Source organism: Melanaphis sacchari, unplaced genomic scaffold (assembly GCF_002803265.2).
Source record: "Melanaphis sacchari strain LSU unplaced genomic scaffold, SCAv2.0 Contig141_pilon_pilon, whole genome shotgun sequence".
NCBI lineage: Eukaryota > Metazoa > Arthropoda > Insecta > Hemiptera > Aphididae > Melanaphis > Melanaphis sacchari.
In genome coordinates, this window is record NW_020270600.1 from 785,910 (window position 1) to 813,681 (window position 27,772).

The 27,772-nt window shown below is 24.5% G+C and overlaps 1 protein-coding gene across 1 annotated transcript; it reads left to right on the plus strand.

Annotated features, from left to right (window-relative positions):
- The first annotated feature begins 10,400 nt into the window (after positions 1–10,400).
- Positions 10,401–27,575, plus strand: LOC112591723 (serine/threonine-protein phosphatase 1 regulatory subunit 10-like). The gene is made up of 9 exons (XM_025335632.1): positions 10,401–10,433; positions 11,765–11,952; positions 12,109–13,074; positions 24,576–24,964; positions 25,050–25,128; positions 25,204–25,365; positions 26,136–26,219; positions 26,298–26,478; positions 26,545–27,575. The coding sequence occupies exons 2-9, from the start codon at positions 11,769–11,771 to the stop codon at positions 27,395–27,397; spliced, it is 2,898 nt and encodes a 965-aa protein (XP_025191417.1). The 5' UTR covers positions 10,401–10,433; positions 11,765–11,768; the 3' UTR covers positions 27,398–27,575.
- Positions 27,576–27,772: the final 197 nt, after the last annotated feature.

The following is a 27,772-nucleotide window of genomic DNA, read 5'->3' on the forward strand; positions in this document are numbered from 1 at the left end:
AAAACGGTAACGACGACGAGAAAACGAATATCATCAATTTTGTTGCGTAGATGACAATTGATTAAATTCGACAAGGACAAGTCTACAACGACAAATTATTTTGTTAATGCCGTAATCGCTCTACGTGCACATGGTTCAAACCATATTATTGCCTTCATCACGACAGGTTAAGTCTGGTACCGTAATTACGTCAACGTATTTTTTTCTCGAGACGCCGCCCGAGATTTTCGTCAATATTACGACAGTAGTTTCTATCTTATTTATTGATTTCCGTTTTTCATAATACAAGTATCATCAAATCTTCCTTTGCACTAATCCATTCAGCAGTGCGTAAGATTATTATTTTTGTCCGGAATATTGTACCTTCGGAGTGGCGAAAGAAGAAAAATCCTACAACTGTTTCTAATGAAGGCTATAGGCGCCGATACATACATGAAGAGTGTGACGATGACTGAACTATTTTATTATTTCCACGGCGGCAACGCGCCGACTAATCGATATCGAAATTAGACAACTCAGTCCGCCATTTTGAGCTGTTTATCAGTGAAATTTCAATCACGATTTCGTATTCAGTGAAGAAACATAACAACAAGTCACTTGGGCGCCAAAGTCCACGTACCTCGCTAATACTGCACACTAGGCATCATCTATTTGTCATCGGGACGATCGATTTTAAATTAATTTTATTTCAATTTTTACTGCCTTCCTATAGACAGGAAAATATATAAAATAAACGCAAACGACTTCGACGTTTTATAGTATTTTTAAATAACGATATTTATTTTTTGTGAAAAAAAGAAACAATTAGTGCCAAACCATTGTATAAATCGTATTTGTACGTTCGGAGACGCACGACAAAAACGCCATGGTAAGTTCATGGGCCTTATATTGACTTGCCCTATAAAATTATTTGACCTCGGGTAGAAATAACAATGTGTTAGTTTTAATAGATGTAGAACACTTACTAGTCCGACCTGTTTAAGAAAGTTAAGATATAAATTAACGTTGAACAAAAATTGTATACAGTGATAGTTTTTATTGTGTTTTTATTTATTTGCTAATATATTCCTTTGAATCCTTTTCCCCAAAAAACTGAGCTAAAATACCCAGAATGGGATAGCCATTCCTTGAACATAAAATAATAATAGTTGGTAGGTATTCGTGTTCCACTTATTTTCAAACCTATGTAAATATTCGCCAAGAGCCGACAATATTGTTACGTCACTTGAAATCAGTGCACACACTTGCATCCTTATTATTGCAGGAGATGCAGTGATTTTTCAATTTAATTTTATTAAGTAATGAATTATTATTTTTCACATATATTTGTCAAAACTCCGACCAATCTTTCTCACTATCACTGTACTACTGTATATGAAGGTTATTAGGGCGCAGTTCATTGCAATTAAACCTCGCAGCTACAAATTGTAATTTTTTTAATTACTTGGATAATTTCGTTATGTGTGTCATACGACTGAAATAGTATCGATAAATAAAAAAAAAAAAAATACAATGGATTATCTATTTTGACTTATAAAGTTGTTCTTGAAGTAGTTCAATATTTTTCTTTCATCACTCTTCTTCCTTAACACGGTTAAAATTTCATTAGTGTGTCTAAGCTTTTATGAGCTATATTGTGCATTCATCGAAATACGACGATTACTAAATCACAAATATTACTTGCCGAGTTGATTCAATATTTTAATTAATAAATTAAGAATTGAGTATTTAGCTGTTTTGTTAGTTGTTACTATATAATATAGGTTTCACATGTTTATTAAAAGTTCAATTCTTTTCTTACAATATTTAAAATATTTGTTGATTTTTAATAACTAATTGTTAATTATTTTTTATAAGGTTTTGAATTTTCTTATTATTAAGTATTTGTATAAATTAATATGAATTCATAACAAAAATGTTAATCAAATATTTCTAATTTCAGCCACCAATTGATCCCATGCAGTTATTAAACTGCTTAAAAGTTTTACTAAATGAAGATACTGGCGGTCTCAAAGGTCCACCTGAAGCAATGCAAATATCCAGGTAAGAAATATTATACAAAGCACACAATATAATGTAGTGTAATTGTAATTATAAAAAACATTTTTCTTTGTTGATGTAAATTTTTAATTATTAGTTATGTGACATGATTAATATGTTATAAAATAAGTAACTAATTAATAATTGCTGAACCTTTTTATTATCTAACGATACTTTAAAATAACTAATAATAAATTAAACATATGCAATTAAAGAACTATAAAAAAAAAAAAAAAATAGGGATATTAATTAGAAATACAAATTATCTTATGTAAGCAAGTTTTAAAAATAGATTAAACTAGAAAATAAAATTCACCAGGAATTTAAGTGATTATTATAAATATTTATTGATTTTAGTTTGAGGCAGATATGCCAAGTGAGCTGAAAGGTTCTAACTATTTGACAAGTTTTAGTGATAAATGTATTATTATTTATATTGTCTCCGATGTTTATTTTATAACACACCGACAGAAATTTCTAAAATAGAATTTTAAATGAAATGAACTATCATTTAATCACTACTATCTATTTGTTTAATCATAAACTATTCATATATTATTGTATATGCATTTAAATGTTGAAATTAAAATTTATCACAATATAAAAAAAACAACTTGATTTTTAGATAATTCTAGTTATTTTTCAAAAGAAAGGTTTATTGTTTACATATTTCACTTAGTAGTATAAGTGAAAATTATTCAAGTATTCAATTATTTCAGATTTTAAGCTAAGTGAGGACAATATTAGTCGTTAAAAAATTGTGTTATTAATTTCTTCTTATTTATTTTGATTCTTTACTTCATAAAGTATACTACTTTTTCAATTTATTCAGTAATATAGTTCAAATTGTTCTTATTTCTTATTTTTAGAAGTTTGAGACTTATTATTATTTTTAATTTTTTTTTATACATTCTAATCATAAGTTTAATAAATATTATTATTAATTTATTTTTTTTCAACTTTCTGTGAAACAATATTTTATGAGATAATATCTTAAAAAATGTCTAATTTCATGCTGTGTTATTAAAATTTGTAACAGTAACTTCTATTGTTTATACAATCACCAAAATCACAATTCGTGGCCATTTAATAATTAATTAATCATTTCAATTTGTACTGCTGGTCAGTAGTCAGTTAGTGGCACAATTTGGGTTTGCATAAGGTTAAATTTAAATTTTACACATATATTCCTTGCTTTGTATAAAATTAAAAATTCAATTTAATAGTTTGTTTGTTACTCATATAATATCAACACCACATCTGATGGTTAAGTTAGCTATTTAAAAAATGCATGTACCTATTAATATCTTTTTATTTTACTGTACATTGAGGTATTTATAAAAAGATCAAAATATTGCTTAATTTTTTGATATATTGATATATGTAGTAGCTGAACATCAAAAATGGGATGAAAATGATGCAAATTTTTGTAGTATATGTAGTCCTGAATTCAAAAACTAAATTCTAAATAATATGTTTTACCTTAATACATAGCTGTGTTAAAATTTATTTTGTTTAGTGGCATTTAATATAATGAAACTATACTAAATTTTTTATTATCTTAACAAATTACTCGAACTAGTTGATAAAACTTCTTACAATAATTAGTTTATAAAAAATATTGAAGTAATTTCTTTATAATGACCTTATAAAAACTATATTGTTAATATTTAGTTTATCTATTTAATTATAACCAGAGAGCTTAGAAATTTTAGTAAAAACTTATTTTTATTTTGTGAGTTATAAAACATAAGTAAGATTCAAATTTTTTCACTCTTGATGTTGTATAAGGCATTTGGTTTTGCTATTTTAAAGTGTTATATATTATTTATAGGCATATTTTTTATATAATAAAGAAAATAAACAATATAACCCTTATAAAATATATAAATATGTAAACAAAAACATGTATTTTAATTTTCAAATAGTAGGTTTATTATCGTTTTTATCACCAATGGCATTGGACAATTTATTCTATTCATTTTTAATGATTTGGTTATTTTTAAAATTTTTATCAAATGCATTGTATTATAATTGTCAGATTCATCATACATATGTTTCAGAGCTGATCAATAGTTTCTAAATACCTATTACCATATTTCATAAAAATAATAAAAATATTTTGTTGAAAATTTTATTTAGCATATTTATTAATTTTTAATGCTATTTTTTATGCTTATTTTGTTGTTTTTAAGTGCATATTAAACGCTAAAATTGTACATTCATTTTAGCACTATAACTTTCAAGCCCTGACTATAACTATTAAAAAATTTTAAATTAACATTAGAATAATATCTCTTCAGTAACTATTGTAATAGATAATTTTTATGTTTCAAGTATTTTGTTTTCAAAATGAGAAACATGATAAATATTGTTCTTTAGCTTTATTTCTGTTTTGTTATACGTTTGGTCACATCTAGACTTTTACGTATTTATTGAATACTAGATTTAATCTGGAAGGGATGATGTGCCAAAACATTTAGTGAGAGACGTTGTTAGTCTTTTTGATTGATTTATTAAAAGTTAATTTTATATTGCTGATAAGTTTATTTACTTATTTATTTGGGTATGTGGTTATTATTTTTTTAAATTGTAGCATAATAGAAGTACTCTAAAGAGTAAAGATATTTTCAAAGCCAAACTTTTCTATGCGCTAGCCCATAAATAATATATCACAATAAATTAATAAAGATACATACTTAAACTTCTGTATTGTTTATAGCAAAAAAAAAATATTTTTAAAAAGTAATAACTTTCATTCATTTAAATCCAATTGGATTCAATAGACTAAACGACTGATTATTGATAATAAATTATACAAAGTGTAAAATATTAATTGTTATTATCTAGAATAACGTAAAACTGTTAGTGCGTACACATACAAAAGGAATGGGTAATTTCAAGATATTGAATAATACCCCATTTAATAATATATCCAAAATATAAATAACTCTGGTTGTAATGATGAATGATACTTTTCCCAAGTTAAAGTTGTAGTTTATAGCTACATATTATGTTAGGTATTTTTTAGAACGTCTTATATCTAAACATTGGTGTTTAAGTTAATTTTACTTAATCTATATTCTACAATATTCATAGTATGAATACAATTACTATATTATTCATTATAATAAATATAAATATTTTTTTACATTTAATTAATAAACATATTTTATAAGATAAACAGTAAATACCTAATAAATAAGTTTTATTTTATCAATAATAATTTAATAAAATATACAATAATTATGCTTTTTAAATATTCGCTTACAAATTTTATAGGTTTTTTATTATACATTATTATACATTTATTTCTCTATTTTCTATTAATTAATTAATAGCAGTTTTAGTTTTGTGTTGCTCCTGTGTCTTATATTTTGTAGTATAAGTTTTCAAAATAATGGAAATGTAATGGAAATTTACAAATTACAAATTTTTTGATTCCATTCATTTCAAAATGTATATTTGGCTCTTTTTTTAGCAAGAGTTATTATTTTCTGAAACTTATGTATTTCAAAATATTTTTTTTTAAAAATATTATACTTGCCATCGTGCATGTTCACATGTAAAACAAGTTGTTTTAAAAAATGTTAGTGAAATTTAAATTTTGGGTATTAACATGTTAATTTCAGATAATGCCAAATTATGTCAATTAACATTGTTCACATATGCTGAATAAAGCCAATTTATCATATTATTAAATGCATTAAAATTTGGTTAAAATTACGATTAAACTTTTGGTTGTTTGTTCGTTAGCATCTCCTATAATTATTATTTCATATATGTATGCAAGCAGTACATTGATATTTAAGTTTTCAATTTTCAAAATTTTGTTTTTAAACAACAACTTTTTTTTCATTTTAATAAATTTACTCTAATATGTTAGGCAGCTAATGTTTTAATGACCATACATTTATTAAAATATGCATTTAAAAATATCAAAAAATACAATTATATTCAGTTTAATTTATTAGATATGATAAATGAATATAGAAATTCAAGAATACAAATCTACATAAAATAAATGAAACATACAATATATTAAAATGTGAAAATTGAAGCGTATAACTTAGAAGTGTTTATTTGGTAAAAACTGTCAAATTATTAGTTTGTCTTAAATTTAAATTTGAAATTTGATGCAATATTTCATATAATCTTACTCGTAAATGATCAATATAAATATCTTTAAGTATTCAAAATAATAATTAAATAATTAGAAATATGGGTACACATGCTTTATCATCCTATCTATGCAAAAAAAAAAATGTATTCTTAACTTATCTAAATATTTTTATCAGAGCTTGTAGTTTTAAAGTTGTCATTGGAATTATAATCTTATTATATAAATATTATAAATGTATCTTTTACGTCTCTTTAAAAAGCTTTCAAACACATTAGTCAAATAGACTGAACGCTACAATTCTTCCTGGAATTACTTTTCGAGTAGATCTGTTGCTCCACATGATCTTAAACTACATTTTACTTTTACATGTCTCCTTAAACACTTAATTGTCTGTATTTGAAAACTTTAATGTGTGTTTATAAAGATCTTGATATGGAAAAATGTGTAGTTAACTTTATTAATATAAATACCACATGACATCAATAAATCTATTGTAGATAGCATACAACACGTATTCTGAAGTATGCTATTAAATCTAGAAATAATTACTAAATGTTAATATACACTCAATAATGTCAATTAATTATAAGTATATATTGTGAATGCTAAATTAGTATAAAGATTTGAAATCTAATCTCTGAATCAAATTTTAGTCATATTTTGGTTTAATTTTTATTACACTAAAAAAAATATGTTGTCATAAACATTTGTAGTCTAATAGAAAGCAATGTTAGTGATAGTAAAAATTGCAACTGTACAATCTTAAGAGTGGTAAAAGCATGTTTGAGTTTTAAGTATTTTGATATTAAGAACAAGAAAACTTCACTAATTTATATTAAGTATCTTAAGAAATTATATCTTAATTGTATATTTCTGTATAATATGGTTTTGTTTTATTCAAAATACTTATGAAATATTACTCTGTAGTAAAATTAACATTAATATCTTTACATAAAAAATAAAAGTTAATTGTTTTAAGAAAAATAATTGAGCACTTCTGTGCACTCACAATGACCACCACAGTGTTACAATTGTGAAACTTAAAACATGTATGCTTATTTCTATTGTCTGTATTATGAAAGAAAGGTATCGCGTTTTGATAAAAATCATACATTCTTGCACATCCTCACACCGGTAGCGCCTAATACCCTTACCACATTCAAACTAGCACCAGTTTGTAGCTCAGTCTATATATGTGAAACACGGTACCTTTCTTTCACGAGAAGACTGTATATACATTTTATCAATTCAATTTTCAACAAATGGATTAGTAGATTAATAATAAATTTAAAACGTTTTAATAACAATATTAATTAATAATAATAATTGTATTACTAAGTTGCATAATTTACCTTTTTCAAACTCCTTAAGTCATTTGTAGATCTTTAGATTATGTCTTACTCTCCAACTGCCAGTTTAGAAATAAGATATTTTGTTCATTTTATAAAACACAATTAACTATTTACCAAATTCTCTGAATTTATAGTTCAGTAATCATGAATTGAGATTTTTATAATATTTTTACAATTATATTGTATAGTTACATGTTTATATCACAATTAATATTTAGGTGTTATATATATCATAATGTAGTTAAAATTGAATTCGATAATTTCAATAAATACCTATTATAGAATAAAGTTTGATTGATTATTTGATTTTGCCAATAGATTTCAGTATTATATTGATGGTAAACAAGTTTTTATGTGTTTAGTTTTATCCACATAATTTAATTGTATAATGATAAATTATTTACTTTTGTCATATTTTTTGATATATAGTTAACCTATTCTAAAATATTCACCATCCTCAACATTTACTAAATTATATATTTTATTCAAATTTTATCACGAATAAATAACAATAATATAGTTATTGTTTATGAAGATTTTTATTAAAATACTTTGATAAATTTATAATAAATTTATATTGTATTAGTAATGAATTAATGATTAATTATCTTGTGAGCTATAAAATTTTTAGTTTTTAATTAAGTATTATACATTTATGTTTAGAGTACATCACAGATCTTACTTATTTTTGTTCATTTTAGTCTACTGGCAACTACTTTGGATAATTAGTAATTAACCTACCCATCAAAAATTTCTATAGAATATTGTACTTTTTATCTTCCTACCCATATCCATCAAATTATTATTTCTTGAATATTTTTTTTTCTTTATATTATCTGACATTTAATTGATGTTTTATCTAAATCATGTCTTAGATACTTTTAGACAGTGCAGGATCTAACATTTTTTTAACCCTGGACAAAATATGAAATTGGTACCTTTTTATATCAATAACCTTCTTTTTACAAACTATAATTAAAAATTTTCTCCTCTTTATGACCAGTACCAAAAGCACGTGTCCCGGATCCCTCCCCTAAATCTAGTGCTGTTTTTAAATACTAATAAGTAGTGTATGTAAATAATTGTTTTAAAATAATCTTATTCTATCAAAAAAATTACCAGTCAACCATATTAAAATTTTTCCCCAAAGAAAAAAATTTATTTAATTTAAAGAAATAAGCCATGTTTAATTTATTAATAATTGAGAAACACATAGGATTAGATTTTTCTACCATAGTAACTGATTACAATTTATGCCAACCATTACATTTTCTTTTTATACTTCCTTTTTTTTTTAATTTCCATCTTGTTAATATTGTAAATAATAAATATTAGGTAAGGTAAACTGGCTAATCCATAAATATCTAACTAAATTAGTATAAAACATTTTTAACTGTGTTGATGAGTACCAATAAATTAATACTACTCACCAGCTTACCTAGTCAATTTTTAGAACTATATAAAATTTACTTTTGAATATTTATATCATGTTTCAATGTATTTTAAACCATGTTGCATATGTTATCATAAAGGTTTTTGATATTTGTACCCAAAAAAACTTGAATTTATTATAAAATAAAAATGTTGAATTAAAATAAAATAATAAAATGGTTGATCTCTTAGTCGTTTGATTCAATTTGATACAAAAATCACTAACATAATTAAAAGCGCCTTAAAAAATATTTGTTGTTAAAAATGTATGCACCTGAAACATATTTTTAACATGAAAAGCAGCTGTCAACATTTTCCACTCTCCCTGCTTCAAGGTTAATAAACATGAACATTCATTGATATTTGAACCTAAGTTTTCATCCTTTATAGTAATGTATATCAACTGTGCATAATCTCATGACAAATTTTATTACATGTGTAATATAATTATTAAATCTTAAAATTATACTCACAATATATTTTAACTACGTTCAATATATCTTGGATGCAAAAAAAGTTGTGTTCTATAAGAACAATATTTATCATTGCTTTCAAATTTCTATAAATAATTAAAATTAATTCTAAATTTTACTTTGTGAAATTGGGTAACATGTTTATAAGTAGTAACTAAGTAATACTTAGTATCAATAAAAGAGATAACATTATTGCATAATTTTTAAAATATATTCAGTCTATTATTATTGCTATTCCTCAAAATCACATCAAATTTGAATAACTGAGTATAGTGTATTCAAATTGTATTACTTTTATTCTTATTTCTAGTCATTATAATATAATTATTATGTAGAAAATAATGTGATAAATTAGCATAACATCAGAGAAAATAAAAATGTTTGGACATGTACTAAACCTCCTTATTTTAAAATTCATAGTACACAAATTTATAATTTACTATTTAAATCCATTTAGTGTTTATGTAGATATATATGATAATCATGAGCATTATATATATTGTTATTGTGATATTATATTTAAGTTTATACTTTTTAAGTAAAGTATAAGTTAATGGTTATTTTTACTTGAATTTATTTATAATGTCAAATAACTATTATAGTTATTCTGAGTTAAACAGATAGCTATCAAAATCATCAAATATTAAAAAAAGTTAAATAATTTTAGATTTATTTAAATATATATTCATATATTAGTTTTATTAAAACTAAGCTAAGTTAGTTCAAATAAATCAACTACAATTAACAGAAATAAAATTATTCTGTGTATAATTTGTCATTGTAATGTTTACATCAATGTTTATAAATTGGTTCATTTATACATGTAATACGACAGTTATCTTTAAAAAATATTTGTTAGTTGTTCTTTTTGTCGCTTTTGAATTTTGTAGGCATATTAAATTAATAAAGTTACAATTTTTTTTTCAGGTTGATGGCAAAATTTTCAAAAAAAATTGTTAGTAAAAGCTTATATGTTTTTATTTTAAAAGAATCTACTCCACATTTATTAAACATGTAAGTAATTAGTAATATTTTTTTATTAATTATTTTAGATTATATACCTGTAAAATATAGATAGTATTTTAATGCAGTTATCATGATTAAAAACCTATAGCACTTATTACACCACATTTATATTCTGGAATTATAATTCAATTATTATTTTTGATATTTTGTTGTAATTCAAAAACAGTCAATTGTAGTTACTTACATTTTTTTTTTTTTACAAATTTTCATATTAGTATTTTTCATACATTATATATTTCTACTTCTTAGTTTTATTTCTTATAAATTTGAAGAAAAAAATCTAATACAGATCACTTGATAATTTAATTTAAGTGCTTCGTAAGTCATAAGCTGTTAATAAACCTATAATAATTTTTTTATGAGTATTCTTATTGAATTTTGACAAAATAATTTAATAGTTAAAATTTTATAAAATGTTAAATCTGTGTAGCTGAATATTTAAAATTTAATTTTTAGATTCCTCATTAGTAGTTCTTAATGAAATCTAAAAATCCAAAAAGTGTAGTCACAATATTTTTAATTATGTATATTTGAAGTTCAAATATAACAAAGAATGAGTTTTAGTTATTTTTATTATTTTTTTTTTTTTTAATTAAAAAAAAAATTGTGAAGACTTCACGTATATAATTATTATGTTTTACTATTTGAAATGATATCTTCATAATGTTTAGATTCATTTTAAGCTATTTCCTTTTTATACTGTATTACCAATGGTAAAATAAATTATTCAATCAGCAGTATAAATGATAAAATATATTTGTTAATATAAGCTGAATATTATACTGTTTCAGCTCAGAATCATTTTTCACATGCAATGACTTATGATTAAATTCAAAATTAATAAATCCATGATAGTGACCCGAGACTTAAATACATATCACTTAACAGATTACTGATTTAATTATAGGGTGTGCATTTTTATGAATATATAACTTAATTGAATTCTGATTAAAAATGCAAATATTTAATTACACCTTAAGTATAATAAAATATGTTTACATATTTTCACGAATTTTTAAGTAAATAATTTTAATTTTCTTAATTATTGTATCAATAAGTATTTTTGTTATTCACTAACATTCAAATCATGGTTAAGTGGGAAATATGATAAACTTGTTTTAATTTATAAAAGAGAGATGTAATACATTTTAATAAATAATATTTTTATTTATACATTTTCAAGTATACATACATATGTTTAAAATTGCATTGTATGTTATGGTCTTAATAATTATAAAAATCACTGTACTAATACATTTTTCTATTAAATAAATAGATGTTAGATATATGATATTTATTTCATTATTTTTGTATTTTAGATTTATGGATGCCGGTGGTTGGAATTTAATTTATAATTGGTTAAAAGATGCTGTAGAAACAGATAATATTGTTCTAATTCAAGATCTATTAACAATTTTTCATATTGTACCTGTAACAATGGAACGATTAAAAGCTAATGGAGGACCAAAATTAGTTAAAAAGTTATCCAAAACTCATAATGATACAGGTAATTTTAATATAAAACATATTTTAATTTATTTGAGGTTAAACATTTGATATATTATTGTTGAAATGCCAACAATATTTTAAATTAAATTTATTTAATGGATGGAATTTTAAATAGTGATCATTTCTAATGATTTTTTTTCTTTTAATATTTCAGAAGTGAAATCACTCGCACAACAGTTAGTTGAAAAATGGTTAAAGGTAGTTAAAACTGAACAATGGCATAGTATGATGAGTGATAAAGAAAGCTTAACTAAACATGAAACGCTAGATAACTTAAAATCTGAAACTGAAGGAAATTTAATCTTAAATGTACCTAAAATAGATTCTGGGGTTTCTTCAGAATCCATGATTGATACTTCAGATTGTAAAACAAAAACTGACAAATCTAAGAATAAATGTGAAAATGAAAAAGTCAAAGATAGAATTAAAAAAGAAAAAAATAACTTAAATAGTAAAACTGAGGTTGACAAAAATAAAGAAAAACCAAAAATTGAAAAAGAAAAGGTAAAAGATGATTCTGAAGATGCCAAAGAAAAAAAACGGCGTATAAAAGACAAAAATGGAAATCCATTTTTAAGAATAATTGGGGAAATGACTGATGAAAAATCTGATGATGACAAACAAATAGAAAATGATAATTTAAATTTAACCAAACATTCAAATCGACGAAAACAAAATTTAAAAAATCTTTCATCAGGAGAAAGATTCATAAAATTAAAACTATCCAATGATGGTAAAAAAAGCAATGACTCCAATTCTAATACAGATATAAAAAAAGAATCACGGCCATTACCACCACCAGCCCCTAAACCCAAATTGCCAGAATCTAAGACAATTTTAGAAAAAAAAAATTATTCTATTCATGTAGAGAAAAAAGATTATGTGGGTGAGAAAAAACCAACTGTTAAAACATTTAAGTCAAAATTCCGAAGTACTGGTTTAGAAGAACAAGCCCCACCTCCACCTCATCCTAAATCTAAAGCACAATCTAAAAAATCAACTAAGACTATATCACCTTTACCTTTGTCAAAAGCTGAAAAAAGAAGTTTGTCACCTCCACCAGATTCTCAAAGTGAAAAGAAACTTAAGAGCTCTCCTTCAGACGTCAAGAAATTACCACGTAAGATCTTATATTTTTACTATTCATTTTTCTTCAATTTTGATATATTACTTAAGTGTCAGTGCTTAATACATATTTGAAATAGTATTTAGACTTTTAAACTATTTCCAAGTGACAATTTGGTCAAATGATAAAAATATAAATACATCATAATTATCATCAGGTATTATTTAACTATAAATTATTTTTGGTTGCTAAACTAATTGGTTATAGTGTAAAATATTTGCATAGGACATCTAAGCTTAAGTAAAATATCAAAAAATATTTTAACTGACTTGAATGTTTTACTTTATTTGGTAAATTGAATTTTCTATTAAGTTCTCAAGTTTATTATTGTTAAAGCACTGACACTGATACATCAACCAATATTTTTTTTCTGGAAAATATTTGGTTACAAAATAATATGTTTTAAACAGTGAATGAATAATTGTTGTGAAAAGTTACATTTCAGGATAAACTTCAGGTGTCTAATGGAACACCTACAGAAATGATCTCTCTAAACATATTATATTTTATGGTATCCATTCATGTACGTGTGAATGTATAAAAATGTTTCATACACATGTACTCACTTAAATCCATTTTTAATACATGGTTGATTCGTAGTTAAACCCTCCCTATTTCAAACAACATGAAAATTGTGTCTTAAACAGACTCATAGTAATATTAGAAGTATGTAATCGTATTGAACTATTCATCACAGTGATAAGGTAAGTGATAAAATTGTATGGTTTTTTTGTATATTCGTTCAATATGGAATTAAAATGAATATTCAGTTATTTATTATCTCAAAATTATTTTATAAGTATTCAATACATATAAAAAAAAAAAATACAAGTAATATTGTTCAGATTGAATATTTTTTGATTATTATTCATGAATGATCAAAATGTTCATCTAATCAAGTTAAATTCTGAAGTTATTACCTAAACAACTGTTAATCTGTGTTTCAACGATGGGTCACTTATTTGCCTGGTTATTTATACTTGATTGCGATACCAAGACTAATTAAAAAGTATATGACATATAAATATATTACTTTCAATTTTTGATACCATTTTTTAATAATATTTTCTCTTATATTAACAACATTTCTTATGTTTAAAATCTAATTTATAAAAGTTGCTACTATATGGTCTCCATCATAATAACATACAACATAAGAAGTTTGTGTTAAGCAGAACCAATTTCGTGTTATTAAATTTAATATTAGAGTTAATTAACTTATTATCAAACTAATGATTTTGGATCATTTTGTGTGTGTGTATAATAATTTTTTTTTAACATTTCAATTTGTTTGCAGTACATATGGATTTTAAAATTGTAATATTCTGCATAGGTACTCATGGCTTGTATAAAAATGTTACTATCATAGAAAATCCCACACACAAGCACAATTAATGTTCCTAACTATAAATATGGTGGTTTTAGGTTAATTCACTTTAATATTAAAACTGACAACTCAAAATTAATTCTGCATTTTTTGTTTTGTATGTTTGTGAAAAAGAGCAATGTATAATGATAATATCTTAAATTTTACTACAATATCCAAAAATATGAAATTATTTTGTAATTAATTTTACAATATTTGCTTGTCTAAATCTAATAAATTAACTTAAACATAAATTTGTGATTAATGACAATATTTATAAATAAAAATAAGTTTTAAATGCTTACAAAGATTGAATTTATATTAATAAAAATAAATTAAGAATTGCTTAATTGCCTTGTAGATTTCAAAAACTAGGATATTAGTAAAATTATTTTAGTTTTGATTAAAACATAATAAATATTATGTATTTTGTATTTGTCCAGGTAATAATAACTTGGAGAAGTGTCATCTCACTGGATTGAAATAAGTCAAATTAATTATATGAACTTTATGAATATAATATAATAGTTAATTTTGATTTATATACACAGATTGTGAAAACTGTGATATTAAATTAGATTTTAAGTTTTATTAGCATGTCTGACACAACAACGTTTGTGTCTCATGCAAATAAACATATTACTAATTTCAGATACAATATTTGTTTAGTTTTTCATATTCCTATAAAGATGATAATATATAGATTATATAAATTTATCTTTCAATGCGGATCATACATCATCTCTACATAAGATTCATGGTTGATCAAAATGGACGAACAACTTGGAAGATGCTGCTTGGGATCATTGTTTTTTCATCAACACTACAACAGTAATCATTTGAAGTTTAAACGTTATACTAGCTGTTTGTTAATGTTGTTATAATTAATTTACAAACATTTTCAAGAACAGATAATGATATGATTAATATCCGAAATCTGGATGAAAACTACGTGAATTGTAGTTATAGGCTATTATTTGAGGTAAAACAATTTTGACTATTTCATTATACTCGCAAAAAGAAGAACAACAAATGTTACAATAAGATAAAAAGTGTTGACAAAATGTTGTTAGCACATATTATATAATAATATAAGTTTTCATGAGTAAATCAAATGCGCCAATGTTAAAATATGTCATACTAATTATCTCTTAGCGCAGTATACCAAATAAGAAATTTTAGTGAGTTTTGGTTTATATAGCATTTCTACCTATAGTACATTAAAAGATTATCAAACGTGGTCAAATTGCACAGTATTTAACCTAGGGTGGGAAATGACCTGTGGCGGTCAAAACTTGTTGACGCTGTGTGCCATGTTGCTAAGAAAGGTCTTATATTTTTCTATATTGAAATCACTTAAATTTGTCTAACTTTGATTTTTAAACAACCTATAAATTTAAAATTTCCAAATATAATACACTGATTTAATTAATTCAAATATTTTATGATGGATAAGAAATTTTATTACTCCCTACTTTATCAATATAACTGCATATTTTAATTTTAAAATCGATTTTTAAGAAAGAATGGAAATATTTAATTTTTTATAATATTATGTTATTAATTATTTGCATATTAAAGTAGATATAATAAAGAATAATTTTCTAGTTATTGACTGATATAACATCTAATATTTACTTATGGATTGTGTTTTAAGATACCTATAAAATATTTCTAAACATAACATGCATTTTTATTAATAAAATATTTAAAATTTAATTAAAATCTAAATATAATTTAAATTTATGGAAAAAAATATATTTGCAACATTTTTTTGTAATTCAAATAATATTAACACTAAGCTTATTTATAGACTAATTTTAAGATATTTATACCACAAATTTAATTAGACAAATGTGTGGTATGTTAATACTGACATATACGTAATTTTAGATACAAAAAGAAATAACTAATAATAATACAATTGATAAAAATCGTTTTTTCATATACATGATACATATTTATTATGACAACTTAATGAAAAGTTATACTCGAAACCAACTATGCTGCAGTATCTAGTTTTCAGTTTTTTTAAATTTATAATCATATTATTGTTTTACTTACAAATTTTATCAGAAAACATCAAAAGTATGACATACAATTAGTATATTACAAAAAAAAAAAAAAAACTATAAATAATATCCATTTACATGATGTTAGTTAGTAAAGTTGACTTATTTATTCTTAATTTATCAAAACGATACAATTTTTTAATCAGAATTATATACTGAATTAATATACTAAATTAAAATACGTATCAATATTCTACAAAACGATAAATAATTTGTTTCTGTGCATATTTTCTTGTAGAAAATATAAATTTAATACTGATATATTATAAAAACTTGTTATTTTTATTTTATATTATGAGCGGAGTAATGGATACATTGGTTTTATAGTGTTTTGTTTAGTATTTTGTGACTTCATCTTTTAGCATTAAAAATTCTTCAATTTTTAACTTTAAGGTGAATTTTGGTGGGAAATTGGATTTAGCTCGTACTAAAAGGGGTCGAAAGTGTAACTAAAAGAAATCGGTGGATAAATAATTGGAAAAAAATGTATTTAGTACAAATCTGGTATGTTTACGCTATACCAGTTTTCGACAAAATTAATTTAATTTTTTTTTTTTGTAATTAAAAACTAAACTGTATACTTATTTGAAATTTTTTCTTATTTGTAATTTTTCATGTGATATTATTTTTAAATTATTTAGATTTTTATCTATTTTTAAATACATACACATGTAACATTTTTTATTTTTGTTGTTTAATGTGTGATACAATTTTGTTTGTAAGTTAAAGAGCTTATTTATCCAATACAATATTTCTCAAATTAGTTTAACTACCGTGTTTCACTAAGAGTGATACAAATAAATTATAAAATATCCTTTTGAAATGGAGGCTAACAGATAATCTTCAACAAGAATCGTTTTTAAATATACAGTGGTGATTTGTATCATTGAATTTAAATTTAACGTCCATTATAGTACTTAACTTACTCAATGACGAGGTGCCATCGAAACATTAATACGTATATTACAGTGCCTTCTTGGTTTTTTTTAGCAAGATGTTTTTCGTAAATATATTTGTAGTTCAACAATTCAAAATTTATTTTTATTCGTCAAGTTCTAAGAAAATTTAAATTCTGTTTCAGAATATTAAATCAATAATGGTAGTTTTCACTCAATAACGTAGATAACCACTAAATAATAACATATTTTTCAAAAATGTTTGTTTTTAAAGTAAAATCAAATTTAAAAAAATTATAAGCGCTTTGAAAATTTGCAGATTATTTTGTAATTGAAAATTCAAAAAAAATTGTTTTTGTATCTAAGATTTTAACATTAAATGAAAGATCCTTGTAATAAAAAAAAATAAATAACCATGAAGAAAATAAGGTTTAATAAGAGTTTAACACTTTCATGACATTGGATATAATCCTTAAAATAACTAAAATTACTTCTTGAACAATTTTTTTATTTTATTGCAGTTCTTAAACGAATAACCGTAGAAACTTAAAATGTTAACCAGATTTTTTTTTAAATTCTAAAATAAAAAAAATTTCTGTAAATATTTTGGTTTTCCGTATTTTTTTTAGTTTTACTCGATTATTTTGAAATGTACTGAAATTTTTGTTTTTTGTCCCTTTTAATAGCTAAATATAGTTTGAAACTAATATTCATCCCTCTATATTTTAAGGTGATTAATAAAAACAACATTGCTCCGCTCGAATTTAAAATATAATATGTTCAGTGATATAACAAAAAATCTATAGGTACATATTGGCAAATAGAATATCGAAGGCTTTCTGTTAAAATTGAGACATTAAATTTTTATATTTTTATTTAAAGAAATAATATAGACATTAAACTAATAGTTTTCTCATCTTTTAGTTTTATGATCGAGTTAATGAATACTCCAATGTAAATTTCAATCTTTATATAATAAATTAACATGCAAGACTTTTCGAAAATGTGCTTCCTTTCGAGGAAAAAATTTTAGAAACATTAAGAATGACCAAAATTAGGTATATAAATACCTTTTATAGTTATACGATCTAATATATCGTAGAAAAATTGAGTTTGATTCATTAAGTTGCTTGATATGAAATATATTAAGTAGGTTAATAAATATAAAAATTAACTTTCTTATATTATTTGGGGAATTTATCTTAAAGACTTTAAATATTAAACGATTCGAATAATGTGTTGTGCAATAAATATTAAATAGACCTATGTGAGTATTAATAATAATAAAAATAAAAAAATGGACTTGTTCATAAATCATTATATTTTACTAATAATTTTGCTTCACGATGTTATTAATTAACTATTGAATTATAATACTAATATTTTCAAATCTCGGAGGTTCCTAAATTACATATACAATTTTATATAAAAATGTTCATTTGATAAAAAAATATTAAGATAAAAATACAGTGTTTTCCATTCCTTTTACTATTTTTTTTTTACATTTATAGATTGTAGACTTTTAACTACGTGATTTACGTACGATTATTAAATAACAATATATTTAATATATCTTTTGTACACGTGTTTGTTTCTAATTCAAATTTTAACTACCTATCATTGAGATAAGTACTACCATAAAACTAATTTTAATAATAAAACACGGGACTAAGGGGCCTGGTAAATACTATGTAGATATTCCGTCATTTTTTTAACGCGTTATGTAATTGCATTACTTTAAAAAAAAAAAAAGATAAATCATATTATTTTATTATTTATATTACTATAAAAAATTTTAATTTGCTTTTACTGTGAAGTGGATGGATTGTACAGTGGGATATTTGTCCTTGGCCTTGCGCTCGACCCCAATTTTTTTTTTTTTTGTGTGTTAAACATAATATAAAGCGTAAATTATCAAAGTCAGAGAATAATATTTTATTATTTATTCTATAATAGCGTATTACGCGCTTTTATAAATAGCAGATCATTTTATATAGTTATTTTAATATTGGTTCAACTTGATAAAAACGATCATAGCCGATTGTTGATATTTTTTTAATATGTATATTAATAAAAAAAAAACATATTGGCCGATCACCATCATAATATGCTTTCATTATATGTATACATTTAATTGTATACACTCATTATTTCAAAAAATATTAAATTTTTTTTTTTACACAATGTTTATCATAATTTTTTTAATCTGAAACACAATATTTTTTTTTACTTAAACGTCGTATTTTAAAAAAGTAGTCAAATATACTCGGTTAGAAGAGACAGGAAGTATTATTTATACAATCGGCGTGGTAGAGGCCAATTTTATCGGGGTTGGTTGTTCTCCAATCTGATGAAGATTTGATCTGATCAAAATGATGAATCATCATTGATGATATTGCGACGAAAAATTACGTATTTTTATTGCTGTGTAGGTCCTTATAAAATAGTACACTATACCCGTTCAAAATTCGATGTTAGCGTATTGAATTATTTCCAATAAATATTCTGCTCAGGAATATGAAATAAAAAATGTGTATGTTGTCATTCAAAAACTATAAAAGTTATATCGATTTAGAATTCTATAGAACATAATTTTATTTTCAGTATGTTAAAACTTCGAAATAGTGTATGTAAAAACTTAAATGGATCACTTAGTAAATAAATTAATCAAAAAGACTACTCATTTCATCATTTCTTTTAGATTCTGAGTGGAATGATAATTGTATTAATTGTATATTTATTTTTGTCATCACCTTTTGAATAAGTAAACTCCAATATTTAACTTTGGAAATGATATCTGATAGTAAATTAAATAATGAATCTAGATATTTTAGAGTTAAAAATCCTAGTAAATAATTAGTAACAAAAAATTCAATAATTAGTATTAACGTAAAACCAGTTTTTGACAATGATTTTCATTTTTATTTTAATTAAAACATAGATAACTGCAGAGTTTGATTTTTCATCAATTGTATTAGAATAGTTACTAGATACAATTTAATTTTCATGTTACTTTTGAAGTCATGTATTCCTCCTCTTGACCTGAGATTGTTTTTATTAAGCATCTTCTACTGTATTTTTGCTTTTTTGTATTATTTATAAGCATTTAAGATTCTAAAAGAAACGATGAATGTATTAATGTTATCACAGTGAGTTTTTTTTTTTCGATCAAATGCTTTAATTTAAAAAAATAATTTTTTTACAAATCCAGTTTTTTAACGAAGTCAATTTTTTTTTTTTTTTTTTTTTTTTTTTTTTTTTGGTAAAGTTCAGAAACAACCGTAGTAAATTGCACTTATGTTTATATCATCGTTTTTTATTTATGGTATAATTTTCATAATTCAATAGGCGTAGGGTGGTAAGATTTTTGGGGGAGGGGCTAAGCCCCCTAACTACTGTTGATAAAAAAAGCCGTTAATAAACATGAGAAATTTTTAGTTTTTTTTTTTTTATATATAATTTGGTGGATAAAAATGTTTGAAAAATTAATACAATGTAATTTATTTATCAATTAAACATATCATAACCTTTAGTCACAATATTCTTTTATAAGCGTTTTAAGTTGGAATTTTTATAAAAATTAAAAATATAACGAATTTCACCCTGGGCTTAAACATTTTACACAAAATTCTGAAGATTCATCTAAGTTTGCTTTTATTACTGGAATTTAATTAAAACGATTGAGCGTAAAACTAAATCAATTTTTTATAACCTTTTTGTATCAAGCACAAATAGTCACTGATTAACCTGTTTTGTTAATATTTTGGTCAAAATTTCGAAGCAGAAAAAATTCTTTAGTATTAAACTTGGAAAATGATTTCTAGCTAGTATCAATAACAAGTTTCAGCATATCTGTTTTTTAAATAATTGGTAATATTAAATATAATTAAGCTGGAATAGTTATTATTTTGTTGTAGCTTAACAAAGAATAACTATAAATATTTAAAATATTTTGTATCTTTTTTTTAAGAAATGTGACAATGTTTTATCGTTTTATAATTTAAGTTTAACATTTTTAAAAATGTCGAAAATAGTTATGTTCTACCCAATAAGATAACGTGTAGATTTTGAGCGTTTTTACGCAGCAACTTGCTTTTAGTGGAACTGGTATGATAGTGTTTAGGGGTTGCCTAAAAGAACCTAAGGCGCTTTCTCTAGTTGGAAAAATATTTATAGTCGTAGAATTTTTATAAGCATATTTTAAATTCAAAAATTTTAAAAATAATTCCAAATCATGGGACATTTTTAAATAATTTTATAAATTAAAAATAATTATATTTTTACTTTTGATACCTATGGCTTAGGCTTAAAAAAAAATTAAGTTAAGACATCATTAACTAGTTTTTGATAATACATAATTTTTTTGAATGTCGAGTGTTAATTTTAAATTAATTAATTATTTACGTACTTAAAAAAATGTAATGAGTAGGCGAATGGCATATTGAAGAATTGGGGTTAAAAATATATTATTCTAGTGAAATGAATAACGGCTTCAAATTGTATCACCATCGACATAGGTGGAAGTAGGAAGTGATATTTATGAAGGTCTTTTTTGGATTTCTCAATATGGAAACCTTTTTTGTGCGCATTTACAATGTAAATACTTACAAGTAATTTATTCAGATAATATATTATTTGCGTGTAATAAAATTCCACATTAATCGCCGAATATTTGTCTCGTATCAATTACAAATTTGTTACTGTTATCTTATTTAACCATTAGGTACATTGAAGAGGCTTAGTTCTTTTGACCTTTATAGATGGATTTAAAACCTTTCTCAGGGGCTTAACTTCTTAGGCCCCAAAATTATGTACACATGTACTAAAGGGTAAATATACTGTTACTTAAAATAATGGATAATCATGTGGAAAATATCTGTGAAATTAGATATATCTCTATCATGTTCTTGTATAGTAGATAAATGAGATGGGAAAACATTTTTTCTTTATTTTATTACTACTTACAGTCAAAATGTATTAATATTTTTGTAAATATTTTTTTTAGTTTAGTAACAATTTTTGAAATGACTACATACATTCTTAACTTATGTTGATTTAACTATCTATTTATTTCAATGTAGAATATTATTCTTAAAATTATAATTTTTTTTTTAAAACGAATTTCAAATGAGTACCTATTTAAAATTTATTTGAATTGAGGGATTTTGCGTTTTTTCCTTTGTCATCAGGTTCCTACATATTTCACTATTCCGCTTATCTAAATTTTACTTTTTATTATAATCTATTTGTTAACTAATCGTTTGAAATATCATTTTCTATGTATGTAGTTGAAATTCGGAGAAAAACATAGTACTTGAAAATTATAAATGTACGAGTAGGTGTGCTGTTATCTATTGAAAACATCATTTTTGTTTTGTAATAATTCAAATCATGAAAAAATAAATTTCAATTTCTTCAAAAATAATATGTTTTTCGGGTTGATGAATGTTACTATTTATATCTATTTATAAGCAGTAGTAAAGTGGATGGGGACGGATTACCCTTCCTTATTTACGGTAAGATTATGTGTTCCGCTGTCCCCTTTAATTTAAGTCTCCTAAGTTCGAGGGGATGCCCACACATTGATTAATCACCGAATTCAAACGTATTTAAAAGTTGATAAGTTATAATATTTTATTGAGCTATTGAGGACCTTTATAATTTAAATAAATATATTCTTGTATGATTTTATAATATTTTTATAGCTTATGATATGTGATATAATAATTAAAATTTAAATAAATTATTAAAGTGAAATGATATGAATAGTAATATTTATAATAAATTATTTTTTTTTTTAGGAGAAAATTTGATTTTACATATTATTAACATTAGATTTATACCTAATAGGCTTCTTAAAAAAAATTGATTAAACATAGACTTGGGAAGAACTCACGAACGCTCCTCAATTTTTGTCGACTTTTGTCCCTCCTCAACATTTTTCCCACTTAAACCACTGTTTATAAGAATCACACATAGTTTGTTGATCTGTTTTTTAATTTTTGGTTTTAACATTTTTAACTTTTCATGTCATATTCAAAATAAACAAGAAAGTTATTTATGTAATTGCGAATATTTTTTATATTACTTAGGTGTTGACAACTATAATTATTAATAAATCACAAATGAATTATGTTTGACTTCATTAATTTTATATGATGTTATGAGGTCATTTTAAATTGGTACGTATGTCATATTTTTAGGATGGTTAAAGGTAACATAATGTACAAATGCTATTTATGTTCACACAAATTAATTACCCATTTACAAATATTTCACAGTCACAATTTATGGTAACATATTTTAATTATTTTAAAGCTTTATAAGTTATACTAATTTTTTTTATTTCGCCGTTAATTTAATAAATATTGATAATGAAAATATTATAACAATAATGTTGTTATTTTAGTTAAAAAATATTGTCTTACATAATATGTAGTATACATTGCGTAAATAAAGAATTTTATATTTAAAAATTATGTTTTGTTTTTTTCCCCTATCAAGACATTCCTTCTATTCGCATTTTTTAGTGTATTGAATGTATAACAGGGTTTTTTTTTTAATTTGAATTAAAGAAAAACCAAATCCTTGACAATATAACAATATGATATCGATGAATTATTTATTTGAGACGAATCAATTAAGTGTATTTGCACAGTTGCTCGAATTTTATTTTATCTATACATTTTCATTATACCTACTCAAAAACGATTACAAACTGTTATACTTACCAATTGGTTTCACATTTGTTTAATTAAAATCTAATTGTGATACAACGAACTATAATTTATAAATATACTTAATATACTCTGTTCAAGTTAAGAAATATATTTGGCGGCTAATTAATATACAGAGACGTGGTTAAACTGCATGACAGTTATATAAAATTGTGATTCGGTGCGGATGACAAACTGGTTGCCGTCGGCTGTTTTTTAACTTAAATAGAATTTTGTTATTTGTTCAGTCGTTTTTGCCAATGCGTTCAACATTATACTCGTATAATATAAATATAACTTTAGTTTGTTTAATTCTTAATATTTTCCAATACTACGAATCAACCAATAATCAATATGTTATTTGATAATATATATTATGAATTTGTGTCAATAGGATTCTTTGTTTGTAGTGATTAACTTATGATTTGTTTTATTTTATTCACAGCTAAAATTAAAGAGAGCGGTTTGTTTATGGATGCAATGTTGAATGTCCTAAACTCGGCTCCAAAAATCACCAAAAAACGAAAACCTAAACCGGAAGCTATTAAAAAACAAGACTCTCCTCCATCGGCTATCCCATTGTCACCTGTCAAGTCTGACTTACCATCGCCATTAAGATCTCCATTACATTCGCCATCGACGTTGGATTTGGATTCTTTAGTTTTGCCACAACCCTTGACGAGCGCCAATGAGTCGCTGTCATTTTCAGAATCAATTACGCCTTCAGATTACGTACCGTTATCGGCAGAAAATAATACTTCTGATGATGTGACCCCCGATCCAGAACCTGAGTTAAATGTTGAACCAATTGTTGAAAAGCCTCCACAACTAAAGGTATGTATTACACGTATTTCTTTGTCGAAGGATCAACATCTAATAATAAATCTTCGGTTTTATCATTATGATTTATTTTGTTCAGTTTTATCGAGACACTTTACTGGATTCTACAAACGAGTCACTCAATACTGATGAACTCGAAAAAGTCCAAGCCAAAAGTCGTGAGTAGTATTTTTTATTAATTATTTAATAAATTTACATATTATGTTATACTAAAATATTTAATATATTTAAAGCTATTGGCGAATCAACTACGAATAATTGCAACGACAAAAAAAGCGGTATGCGAAGTGTTCTGGTGTACGTCAGAAATAAATCGTCAAAAAAATCGGTTTCATGGAAACAAGAAAGCGATTTGGTGAAAGTTTCGTATTTTGAACACGACGAAACCGAAAGAGGTACCTATTTAGAAATTGTTTATTTTTGTATATTATCATATAATATTTCGTTGTTTTTTCACTCATTTACTAGTATTTCTTTGCTAAATGTATATCGATATATATTTCTAGACTAAATTATACCTTAAATCGATAAGTGTACCTATTTATGCATTTGTAATAAAACTCCAATTATTAGGACTAATTAATGTCAAGGGTGGTCCGGATATAAGCAAATATCCGTATGGTTGACATATGACATCAAAAGTTATGTAATTGTATGAATATATCCGCGCAACGATACGATTTTTGCTCTCATAGTATGCATCACTACACGTTTTCTATTGACTATTAGACAACATCGTAACACTGATATTCACTCGTTATAACGTATAACGATTGATAGACCAAACTGTATGAAATTAAACAACAACTGACTTACTAAAACGAATGATACCTATTAATAATAATAGTTAAGTATTATTTATCTAATATACGATTAGGGACGATAAAATATCATTACGATTTGCGAATTATTAAAAGTCCCATCCTTTTTTTTCTCGTCTGTCTGATTGGCATTCGGATAATCGGAGTTCTACTGTAGATATAAGTAAATTAGTATTTATATATTTAACTTCATTTAAAATGTTTTTTGTTCTATTAATTCGTTTTTAATATCTGATGCTGGTTAAATGCAATGAAATGTATTTCTATAAAATATTCACTTGAATAATAAATGTTTATTATTTTTTTTAATAATTTATCTATATATATATTTGTAATTGTTTTAGTAAATGTAACAAAAAACTTTAAAGCTATGGAAATGCATGAACGAGATATTGAAAGACAAAACTTCATTGCTGTTCGAAAATTAAGTAAGACAGTCAAATTAAAAATTAAATTATATCCTTTAAAGTATAGAAACTAATACTAATGAAAACATTTTTTTTTAGATGCTGCTGATAATATGGAATCAAAGACACCTTGGCGGTATTTAGACGATAGTTTGTTAGTTGACTTACCAGAAGAACCTGGTAAAGAAAAAATAGAACCTGGCAGTGGTAGTCAAGAAAAAAAGAAACAGACTCTTAGAGAACAATCAGTTTTGCAAGCTATTTACTTCACTAGAAATATGTAAGTGTAGTATGTAAATTTTAATTTACCATGATAACATATTATTAACTTAATTTTATTATATAGGATACCGGATTCACCAGAAGAACCTGATCAAATGGAAATAATAGTGCCATACTCTGAACCATTAAACATTCCCTTGGAAGACATGTCAGGGGATACTGCCCCAATATACAACTATGTAAGCATTTCTTGGCCAGAATCTAAAGGTGATCAACCTCCTGCTGTAGAATTTCCCATTGGAATGAACAATATGATGTCAATGCCCAATATGATGATACCACAACCTCAGTTTCCAGTGTTTGGGGGCAATCAAATGAATTGGGGTATGCCACCTGAAAATATAATGGCAATGGGTCCTCCGTCAAACAATATTTACATTCCCCCTAACCAAATGATGATGAATAATCAGATTTTTATGGGGGATCAGATGCAACAACAGTCTCAACCCTTACCACTGCAACAGCAACCACCACCACCTCTACAACAGCAACAACAGCAGCAGCAGCAACACCACCACCAACACCAACAACACCAACACCAACAACACCAACAACATCAACAACATCATCCACCACCTGTTCAAGAAGACCAATGGATGGGTCCACCTGGACCTCCAATGCAACATGACCAGCATTGGGGCCAACAGCAACCTCCTCCTAACAACGGACCCCCACATTTTGAAAGAGGTGGTGGTGGTGGCCGTGGTCATACTAGATGGGACAACCCTAGGGGTGGTAATTATGACTCTTATCGAGGCAAAATGAACCGTAATAATCGCGGTAATAGAGGAGGTCCTTATAATAGGAGAGGTGGTCATCCAGGCAATGGAAGAGTAGGTGGTCGCTTATGTAAATATTATGCGAAACAAGGTTTCTGTAAAACTTCAAACTGTGCTTTTCTACATTCAAAATGTTAATGTAACCAAGTCCATTATCATTACTATTTTTTTTTGTCATGAAATAAGACTGAATAAAATTTAAGATCTGTAGTAGTAGTTCCCTCACACTTTATTCTCGATACTTGAATGACAAGCGATATTGTATATAAAATTATAAATATTATGTATAATTATTAATTGTACACATTTCGTTAAAACCAAATAATTGTTAAATAAATGTTGTTTCTATATAAGCTTATTATTAGTTACTTGATTTTTTTATTGTAAAATATTATTTTATACTAAAAAAAATAGTTATTATTATAAGATGAATGGGATTTATCTAATTGTTTTTAAAAACAAAATTTTAACATTACAAAATGAACTAGATTATCACTATTGCTTGTTATAAGC

Bases quoted from the DNA above. Each gene is read 5' to 3' on its own strand.
- LOC112591723 (XM_025335632.1), top strand. From the start codon at position 11,769: ATGGATGCCGGTGGTTGGAATTTAATTTATAATTGGTTAAAAGATGCT. The intron at 13,075-24,575 runs GTAAGATCTTAT...TTTTATTCACAG, and splicing joins AGACGTCAAGAAATTACCAC to CTAAAATTAAAGAGAGCGGT. The intron at 25,129-25,203 runs GTGAGTAGTATT...ATATATTTAAAG, and splicing joins AAAAGTCCAAGCCAAAAGTC to CTATTGGCGAATCAACTACG.